Source organism: Pocillopora damicornis, chromosome 4 (genome assembly GCF_964200805.1).
Source record: "Pocillopora damicornis chromosome 4, jaPocDami1.2, whole genome shotgun sequence".
NCBI classification, from domain to species: Eukaryota; Metazoa; Cnidaria; class Anthozoa; order Scleractinia; family Pocilloporidae; genus Pocillopora; species Pocillopora damicornis.
In genome coordinates, this window is record NC_142673.1 from 29,677,483 (window position 1) to 29,688,219 (window position 10,737).

The 10,737-nt window shown below is 35.3% G+C and overlaps 2 protein-coding genes across 2 annotated transcripts; one reads left to right on the forward strand and one right to left on the reverse strand.

The window, feature by feature from the left end:
* Positions 1-45: 45 nt before the first annotated feature.
* On the forward strand, positions 46-4,657 carry LOC113684047 (uncharacterized). Its single transcript, XM_027201348.2, has 3 exons — positions 46-84; positions 1,061-2,182; positions 3,121-4,657. The coding sequence occupies exons 1-3, from the start codon at positions 66-68 to the stop codon at positions 3,585-3,587; spliced, it is 1,608 nt and encodes a 535-aa protein (XP_027057149.2). The 5' UTR covers positions 46-65; the 3' UTR covers positions 3,588-4,657.
* LOC113683823 (uncharacterized) lies at positions 4,122-10,687 on the reverse strand. The gene is made up of 10 exons (XM_027201107.2): positions 10,487-10,687; positions 9,990-10,079; positions 9,484-9,571; positions 8,878-8,912; positions 8,545-8,603; positions 8,286-8,306; positions 7,076-7,153; positions 6,199-6,265; positions 5,666-5,725; positions 4,122-5,364 (listed from the first exon to the last, which is right to left on the reverse strand). Exons 1-10 carry the CDS (start codon positions 10,653-10,655, stop codon positions 5,273-5,275), a joined length of 759 nt encoding a protein of 252 aa, XP_027056908.2. The 5' UTR covers positions 10,656-10,687; the 3' UTR covers positions 4,122-5,272.
* Between the last annotated feature and the right edge of the window lie 50 nt (positions 10,688-10,737).

Genomic DNA, 10,737 nt, shown 5'->3' on the forward strand with positions numbered 1-10,737 from the left:
CTATTAGATGAAGTCTTCGAGGAAATGATAAATGGACTATAACTTTGTACACGCGATCTCTCGGTATGGCGAGTGGAAACTCAGGTAAGTTATAGGCCTCTGTCATTCATCTAAATAGGGATGTTATTCTGTAATTAACACTCAAATGAGCTTTGAAAGTTACCAGCAGACGCCCAACTCCGTTAAAATGTTTAAATAGTTCACTTTAAGATGCGAAAGTTTACTATAGGTAGTGTATGGCAATATTACGATACCAAAAAATTAAACTCGATTTGGCTATCATATAAATTTTGAACCAACTCACAAACTGTATGACTTGGCAATTTGGTGACTGGATTCATTTGCATTGCGGAATTAAGTTTTGTTCTAATATATCCTCGGGACTTGAGATAGATATTAGGGGCATGTCAGTTGTTGAAACATTCGAGAAATTATCTTGAAAGACTCTTTGTTCTGAGCAAACCGGAAATGCTTATAGTCAATTACGGCAATAACATAAGGTAAAATTTCCGCACAGCCCCATACTATTGTAAAACAATTCTGTTTTCCCAATGGCAATGTGTTGTTTTTGTCATTGTTTCCTCTATCCAAAAACTGAATGCATAATGTAGTATGGGGCTATGCGGAAATTTTACTCTTGAAGTTGCACATTACGAAACCCAACGTGAACATAATGCAATTACATGTAGACCCAAATAGCCATATCTATTTTCTTCCATCATGTATTTGTGAACTTATCACGATGGAGAGGTTAAAATAACTTGGTTTGAAATTTTAAAAATGTTGTCAAGGTACAAGTAATTTTAAATTATCTTAAACATTAAAATTTAATTCCATTTGAAAGAAAGGTATTGGTTGGAGTAATTATGGTACTGTAAGATCTCTGTGGTTGATTAAACAAATGCAATCACCTTTTTTGTGGGGGGGTAAATATGTTTGTTGGGAGTGGGGTTTCAGTGATTTCTAAAAAGTTTTTTTTAAATGAGATGAACTACAGGTTTTAAGATAATCTTAGTTTAGTTTACTTGTTATTTCATATTATTTTTTGTCTAAATTGCAGTTACAAAACTGAATGTTACTTTGGCATCAGATGTTGATGGCTGGAACAAAACTGTCAATGGACAGTTAGTAATTGAATTGGGAAGAAATGACAGGCTCTGTGTGACTGGTTTTGTGCCAAAGAACACACAACAACAGCGAGAACATGCCAGAAGTCTAAACATTCAACTTGTTGAATCTAAGGACCATGATGGATTTTCATCAGCAGAGCTACTGTGTTTTCCTCCTGATAATCTTAATATTGATGTTCTGTTCATACATTCTCATGGAACTAATTTGGGTCGACAAGCTCAAGCCATAAAAGATTTGAAGAAATGCAAATGGGTTCAGGTTGTGCATTCGTTTCATGAAGAATGTCATACAGCTAGGTATGAAAATGAAAATGAACTGCAAAGGAAAATGTGTGAAAAGGCTGATGCTGTTATTGCAATTGGTTCAAAGACTGCAGAATCATGTAGACGAGCACTGCGTTACTCCTTAAAACAGGAAAATGTCATCAACCTCACACCAGGTGTTTGTGAAGACCTTATTGGTGTGCGCCAGGTTTATGAGGATTTGGCAACCTTCCATGTGCTAATAAGTGGATCTTTGAGTCATTTTAGCATCAAAGGATGTGATGTTGCAGTGAAAGCAATCAAATTATTGAATACACCATCTTATCATCTGACTGTTGTTGTGAAGTCACATGATGAGACTGCTGGCATTACAAAGGCTTTGCTTAATGAGGGGATCAATTCACAACAACTGGATGTGTGTGTTGCTGGAAGCCGTGAAGAGTGGCGAAAATTGATGTGTAAAGTGGATCTTGCCATTAAACCTTCAAGAAATGAAGGATTTGGAATGAGTGGTCTTCTTGCCATTTCTGCAGACTTACCTGTGCTGATCAGTGAACACTGTGGACTTGGCATGGTTCTAAAGACTGTGTTATTTGGAAATTCACACGTGGTGGACTCAGTCAAACCAGAAGTTTGGGCTGACAGGATACAGCAAGTCAGAGATAAAGACCCAGAACTTCGCCGCGAAGAAGCAAAGCAACTGAGGGATGGTTACACACAGAAGTTCAACTGGAAGAATCAATGTGAGAAAGTAGTGGAGACTCTGTGTAAACTTGGCCAAAAGATTGGTATGCATGATTCAAATGTATAACAGTAACAGTGACATTTGTTAATTATTAAGTTTTAAGGATTTACCAACAATATGGCATTAAAATCTCTCTAGTTTTCAGCCCTTTTGTGTCAAGTAAAAGCAAATTATCCTCGGCCACCAACTTTTCATTTTTCAATGGCTCTTTATGATTTCATAATATCTCAACAGTATCATGTACCATGATAAGTTCTTGATTGTTGTTATTGTGGTGGAGAGAAGACTTGCTCTTTTTTTTAACCCTTTTCACCCCAACATCAGTATGCATATTCTCCCTAACATCAGTATGTATATTCTCCCTAACATCAGTATGCATATTCTCCCTAACATCAGTATGCATATTCTCCCTAACATCAGTATGCATATACTCCCTACTCAGTTCTCTAAGATTCCTATATATGCTGACAAAGAGAATTTGTTTAATCAATCAAGGGTTTCTTATGTTGGTGATCTTTTCTATTATCTCGTGTCCTGTGACATGATCAAGGAGTGATATTGTTAGTAGAGTTTAGATGCTAATCACCCTTAGTGGTTACAGGGTTAACTGGAATGAAAGGGTTAATTACATTACATTCATAGCCATTTTTCTGCCACAGAGCCTGGAAAGTCCTAGTAGTTTACCAGTTATGAAATGCTGTTCTTTTTTTATGTGATTGCTGTGTCTTCAGTCAAGATTGCTATATCAATAGTATTTAGATTTTGGAATTATTAAATATATTGGGAAACAAAATATAACAAGCTGGTGTTTTGAGCCAACACCTAGCATTTTGATGTTTAAAATGTAGCTTCAGGCCCTGGAGGTTACTTGGACATAGAGCATACATTTACCTAATGTTTCAAACTACATGCTACATTGCACTCTGTTTACATGTTATTGTAGAATTTTTGTCATTTTATGTATTATTTCTCCTGTTACAGAGGGACCTACAGAAAAGCAGGACCAAGAGGAGGCAGTAATGAAACTCACTAAAACAGTTCAAAAGACCAACTTATCTGATGAAAGCTCTACCAGAGAGGAAAAAGACGCTAAGATGAAACAGGATGTGGTAGATGCTGGAAGAAGTCTGGCAAATGAACGGCTGTCAATGAGTGTCAAAAACTTACCTCTACCAGTATATTCGAGAGTCTGTTTGTCACTGAATGTCCTGAGAGATGTGCGATGGGATGACTTTCGAATGCTGGGTGAGAAAGTTGGGCTCTCTAGAGATGAGATTGACTTTATACAACAGCAGAGAAACCCCACTGATGAAATTCTGAAAACATGGTCATCAAATCCCCATGAGGCAACAGTGGCAAAATTGATTGAACTTTTGAAACACAAAGATTTTAGAAGAATGGATGTGGCACAAATACTTGAAGAATGGGTTTCTTCACAAGAGAGATGAATGATAAGTACAATAATTAATAGTTAGCATTTTTAGAAATTCTTTCGCTGTAGAAATGCTCTAAAATCACAATAACAGCATTTATGAGTTGTTACTTCAAAGGGACTTAAAGCTTTTAGATGGACATTTTTTTGTTTATTTTGTTTTTATCTTCCTTAATCTTTAATTAAGATGTTCTTATAATGGCTGACTGTTAATAAAGTACAACATATTGGCACCTCAGTTTTGTTAAGCTTGTGGCTATGTCATGTCCCTTACGCATTTAAAACCAAATAAAATTTATAAATAGTTGTATTAATATAATATGAAGCAATTTTTTAGTTGTTTTGTTGGATTTCTAGGGAAAAATGTTACCCAACACTTTAGCAAACAAGTGAGGTGACAAAATTCCCTACTGTCAGAGAATCAACAATTTTTTCTTTTCCTTTTGGTTCACAGTAAACTTCAATGTTTGACTGGGAATGTCAATGAATCAGATGTGGAACTTTCCATGTTTCATACATAAAGGCAATGCAAACATTATTTGTCATGGTGTTTTAAAGGAAACAATAATTTTTATTGCATTATAAATTATGTATCTTATGAGTTTGGTACTGATGGACCAAACTCGTTTTAAATGTTTTAAACATTTCAAGGAAATTTTGCCCTTATTTAACCCAAGCTTTTCTTATACTATTAATTGAAACTGTAGCAATAAAAAATATCAGTCAAAAAGTTGTGACAAAATTCTATGTTTACTCCAGGAGAACATGATTGGCAACACAGAATGCTTTGTTTATTATGGTCACTAATTTTGACAGTAAAATGTATCATTATGCTCTGTAATTTAGTATTATCAAGTGAGTTGATAATGTAAATTGGCCACTCTTAAGAGTTTAAAAGCTGATGTTTCAAGTGTTAACCCTTTGTTGGAGAAATTGGAGGAATTGTGGATTGTGTGTGTTTATGAGCAAAAAGTGGAGCTGCGCTCTTGGTGGGAATACAGTGACAACAAAACTATGTATCATTATACTCTAATCACTCTGAAACGTGTACAAAATATTTTGTAATAAATATTCAGTAAACACATAGTTCCAGGCAGTTATTGATGTCCATCAGCATATATTGGTTACTTTAACACTAAGAAGACATATTCTCCTACGGTTTACATCAAAGTTCACACGCAAGAAGAAAAAAGCAAGTGTAAGAGATGCCTTTGAATGGTTTCTGCATAACTTACAATCTCTTTAATAGCACAACAAATCCCACCACAGGCACCTCAAGCTCCAGCTGTGAGATGATCATCTTGCATAATAAGAGTTATGGTGAAAATATGAGGTATAGGAATATTTATGACCACTCTTAAGAATAAAAAATATAGTCAAATTCTCAACAAAAATACTTCACCTTACTTTCACAGTACATTGCTTCTTTTGTGACCGCTTACTTTGTTGCAATGAGGCCATTTTAGAAAGTTATCCAATTCTAGGTTAGAGTAGTAAACCTAGAAATGAATAACTCACTAAAATGGCTTCTTTTCAACATAGTAAGCAGTCAGACAGCGAGCAATGCACCATGGAAGTTCTTTGCCAAAATTTTTGTCACAATGAATTACTGTCTAGGAATGGCAGTTTAAATTGCACACAGAGCTAGCATTAGTCATTCATCTCATTACTCATTTCTTTGGTTATTTTTAAGCTTTATTTCTATTTTCTGTTTTTAAACATAGATGGTACTCCAACAGGTTGAAAGACTCGCAGTGGATCCCTTGGGCCTGGTATCATGTAAGGAATCAAGCCTGTCAAAAAATTGCACAAGTAGAGTTATATACACCATGACAGGGGCAAGTAGACTGCAATAGATGGAGCACTTTGCAACTAACCAACTGCAAAGTGTAGTGCCCAACGGATTGATGTAGAAAGTTAGGATCAGTGGAAAGGTCTTAGAATTGTCTATACTGTATTCTATTCTCTCTTACATCACCACAACCTTTTGTGCTCCTGTGCACTCGTCCTTGAGTTCTCTAGGCCACATTCACAAAAAGGCAACAATACATCTTAAACTGATAAAATTCCACAAAAAAAATCCCAACAGCATACCTTTGTCTCGAGCTTCAATTATTGCCTTTGTTAAAAGTTTGTGCTGTTTTTGGCAAACACCTGTAACAAAAAGAGCAGAAAAAATTAATGCAATTGAAAACTCCCCCTCAATATTTTAAGGAAAACAATTGGGTAAATAAACAAATGATCCAAGCACAGCAAAAAAAAAAAAAAAAAGCTGTATAACTGGGTTTTCCATAATTTTTCCCATGAGCAGCTGCCAATGGTGTAATAGCCAGCTGTGCCATTGGGTGAAATCAAAACAAGAGAACTTGCTTGCAGGCTAAACAGACAGCAGTCGGAGGTCTTATGGGCAGCAGTTGACTGCCACTAAGTGCCTTTTATTGAGACTCCTGGGTAGCAAGTGCTCACACTAACCAAGATGCAAATTAAAAGGTAGGCACATGATTAAATTACTCGAGTTGGTTATGATAGCCTCAAAGAAATGAAAAAGAGAAGGGTTACTATGTGTAGTGCTACATTTGTCCTTACTAAAATAACTTCACCAATCCTTTTGTAGAAAGCACTATCACCTGTTTTGATTGTTTCAAGAATCTTTTCTGTGTGAGGGCAGATGAACTGCGACAATAAACCCACATCCTGAAAATCAAATTTAGTGCAATCTTTAAGCTGTTGAAGTTTCTGAAAACAGCTTCTAATGTTGTGCATTTTCTATACTTCTACAAAATTTTTTTTCTTCACTTGCCACCAACCACTGTGCCAGGCTAATGTGTCAGTCAATTCTGAGCATCAACCTCTCCAGTTTTCCCACACATTTGAACTTTTATAGATTAGCTCATTCAAATTCCTGCCAGCCAGGAAAAATGCCTGTGACTTCCCTGGAGGGAGGAAATTGCAACAACCTGAAATTCATTGCAAGCTCAGCCATAATTCCACGTTAAGAAAAATCTAGGGTGACTCAATTGGCACAGTTTGTAGATCGACTAGTGACCACTGACTACATGGCACAACTTGAAATCTAACAAGTACATGATTGCCAAAGACAGAGACTACTCCCCACAAAATATTGCATGACCTATTCCTAGGCACCAGCAAAGTGTGAGAGTATACATCTTCCAATACCTTTGTTTCACTCAGTCAGAGAAGGAAAGAAGGATGACACACTTCAAGCATTACCATGCCTAACTTGCCCATGCCCCATGGGTACAGTGGAGAACCATAACTGTTACATATTTATAACCAAAACCACTCATAAAATACCCTGACACTGGGCCAATTTGACAGGTCACATGACCAAAGATACAAAAAAGACCCCAGCCACCAGCTGTATATTATCATAATGATAATTTTACCGAATATGACAAAATTAACAAACCAGTTAAGTAAAATGGTATTGTTTCTACAAACACAAGTAGCTGTTAACAAGTTATTACTTTTTTAATTACTCACTGTATAAACAACCTCATAATTTCTCTCTGCTTTAAGTTGACATATGGGACAGGGATTGCTGCATACTTTGGTACCAGCCTGAAAAAGAAATAGGTTGTTGCGTTCTACAAAATTCATGACTCACCACTGGTTGTTATTAGTGATGGCAACAAATATTTGGATATTCCTTTTAGGTATCTATAGAGCAATAATACTCAGCTAGAATGCTATTGATAATAATGAGCTACTATTCACCAAAGCAGAGGTAGCTGGTAGTGGATATTTATTAATGCTGGAAGTGGCAAGATAAATACCCACCACTAAACCACCTAAAATGAGGTAAATGGTTGTTTTATTACAGTAAAAAAAGTATCACTCCTACTGAAAAATATGAAAGTGTGCTTTCACACAGTGTAAACAACTAATGGTCCATGAAAGCAACATCATTCATCCATGATATTATGCTTATTTTCAACCTTGCAATACTTTCGACTCTATAAAGTATATATGTATATACGACTGTATATATATATTTAAAACTCCTATATTAACTATTCTAGGCTTAATCATCATAAAAACTCTTTTTCTATGGTTGGGGCTAAAATTGGGAACAGTATTCCCGAAAGCTATCAAAGTCTGCCAAAGCACATATTCATTATAATTCAAACATAATATATTAATTTACTTTTTATCACCTTTTCCCTCTTTTGACAAATAATGTATGCAAAATCGAGTAAGTCGCATAATTCGTGTTTTTGTAATTTGTGTTGTATGTCCTTAACACCACTAGCCTAGATTAGCTCGCTATTTGCAGGAGGTGATTATTGTACAAAGATTTTCCTGCAAACTTAATAAACTTGAAACTTGAAACTTGAAACTTAAAGAAATACAAATTACTATAATTCTAGAACCCAATGGGAAAACTTTGCAATTATTCCTCAGTGGCTGCCTGTATATATTTAGACTTAACAACAGCCAAAGGTTCATAGTGTAGTCCAATCACATTACACAAATCCCAATTTTGTTGCAAGATTAATATAACAGAGGTCAGATTGACCTGGTGGTAAATACTTGACTGTGTACAGCCACTACCCTGCCCTAAAACAAAACACCTTTTTTAAAATTGTTTTCAGAAGGCTAGGGGAAGCTGTACACTGGCTTTTCAAAGCAACAGGATATTTCTAAAGCAGGCTCTCATGTGTACCTAACCAAAATTTAAATAAAAACTTACAAAGCAGTTCCGTCGCGTTTTCTGTCAAAGAAACAAAACACAAAGGCAAATTTAGCAATTAGACTAGGAGTGCAGCGACAGATCAAAACATAAAGCTTTCCAAGGGAAAAAATTCCACAAAATTAAGTCCCACAATTGGCAGGTAAGCTTGTTGTATTGACTCAGCAACAAAATCACACAAAATGCATCACCTTCTTGTCTGTAGACTTCACAAATACTTAATTAAAGTATGACTTTATAATTAGAGAAAGAACTTTACCTGGGGTGGAAACTGGCCTTTAAAATTTCTTTGGAAATTTGTCCAGATTGGTTTTCCTCCTTGAGAAAAAATGAAATGAGTAAAACAAAAACTTATCAAACAATTAATATATTGTATATTTTTAGCTACTTTAAATCAGAGCTGCCCAAGTTCTATCATTATCACAGTGAGAATGGTAAAGTATCATTAAAATTAAAAATTAATCTTGTTTCTGACAAGTTGATACTAGACCACAATAATAAAAGAGGAGATAGTCACAACATGCTCAGCCAACTCAGCAACTGTGGTGTTGTAGGAATAATAGAACATAGATTAACAGCAAATGAGAATTACTGGGCCAGAAAACTTGAAAATGTTCCAGAGTCAATCTACAAGATATAAAACAAAATTTTACTTATTTTGATTATTTGCTATTTATTTACATGTTGGAATAGGTTATTGCTTTCTGCTTTATTTTCTAGATTTTCACCTCCAAAGATCCTTTGCAAGTTAGAGCAAATGACAAAGAACTTACCCTCGCAACATTTCCTTCAGAAATTTTTTATGGTGGGCAATTTACATTATCAACTCAGTTCAGAAAGCCAAACTATCTTAAGTTGTAATAATCCCCACCAATACAGCACCACAGTTTCTTTAGAACTTAACCCCCTTTATTCATTAGCTTGAAACCATAATGATTTAAACTTTGATTTAACCCTTGGACCACTAACAGTGACTAGCATCTAATTTCTCCTTACAATTAAGTCCTGAATCAAACATTGGGGTCACAACAATAAAGGAAATGATGACTAAGCACAATCTCTTTGTTGACCTCACAAGAGATGTATAAAGAACAGTATGGAGAATTTGCATACTAATATAAGGGTGTAGAGGGTTTTGATTAGCATCTACATGTACACTGTAAATTTAAAAAAAAAACACACACACAGAGACACATACTTATCAGTAGAATCTGGATCAATGATTCCTCCTTCAATTTTTCCAACTAGATGATTACGCATTGCTGAAGACATCCATTGCTCTTTTCCTGTGAAGAAATTAAAAAGAAAAAAAAAGACAACAAAATAAACAAGAATACTTTAATGTCACATCCAATTGACCATAGGTTTTAAACTGGGTTTACAAACCTTTGGAATTCCATCAAACAAATAAAGATTTACAAGAAGAGATGTCTGTGCTGACAGATCAGCCCCTTCATCTTGACTGAAACTGTAAATATGTATGCTGAACTGTTTAACTTCCTCATCAAATTTGTAATTCTCCCTACTGTCAACTGCACAATTCTTATAATGTTAGTTCAGAGAATTTAATATGAGATCAACTAATTATTTCCAAATTGATGTTTTTCTTAATTCTTATTACTTATCTGTTTGATATTGTAAGGAGAAATTCTGTCTTGGTCACTCACGGGAGTTAAAGGGTTAAGTTAAAAGACAAACAGTTACCATATTGCACACTTCTAAGGAGTTCTGCTGTAATGGGAGTGATGACTCTGTGGGCTTTAATATTTTTCTTGTCACTTGAATGAGTAACTCCTATAAAATATTGTGGGTACATTAAATGTTATGAATAAAGATCCATGTTCCCTCACAAAGAAATCCCTTGATATCTTATTAATATGAATCGCACAGACAGTCTATTTCAAAGTGCTTAGTGACCAAATTCTACAATGAATTCCCTTGTAAGTAAAACTGGCGATGATTAAGCGAGAAGTATTGCCAATAATCATGTACATACATGCAGAAGGTACATTCATAAAATAAATAGAACCCAAAAAGTACTTATACTGCATTTAAATCCCCAGCAAGCATGGTCGCTGGAAAAATTTTTTCCGACAAAAAAAGATGTAAAAAAATTACGAGCGATTTTTTATTATCAGGCTAACGTAAAAAATTCAAAGACTGCTAAGTTGTTAAGGAAGGGGTTGCACATGACATATTACCTCTGGCCCAAGAACGTCGCACGAGCCATGATTGATCCCTTGGGCGATAGTTATATAACGATCTATCTCTGAAACAGAAACTAGAAAATCTTTGTGGAATTTTACGTCCAAAATCACACAATGAATTCATAGCAAGATTCTTCGGTAATACTCGAGGGAAGGCCGCCATATTGAACTTTTTCAATCTGACCCAGTCTACTCAGTGACAGATATTTTTGATTGATGGGAAATTGACCAATTGGAGCGTAGTT

Excerpts from the sequence above, each read along its gene's own strand:
- LOC113683823 (XM_027201107.2), bottom strand. The coding sequence starts at position 10,655 with ATGGCGGCCTTCCCTCGAGTATTACCGAAGAATCTTGCTATGAATTCA. Across the intron at positions 8,307-8,544 it reads AAGGCCAGTTTCCACCCCAG|AAAACGCGACGGAACTGCTT; the intron begins GTAAAGTTCTTT and ends TTTCTTTGACAG. Across the intron at positions 5,726-6,198 it reads TCTTGAAACAATCAAAACAG|GTGTTTGCCAAAAACAGCAC; the intron begins GTGATAGTGCTT and ends TTTTTGTTACAG.
- LOC113684047 (XM_027201348.2), top strand. Across the intron at positions 2,183-3,120 it reads TAAACTTGGCCAAAAGATTG|AGGGACCTACAGAAAAGCAG; the intron begins GTATGCATGATT and ends CTCCTGTTACAG.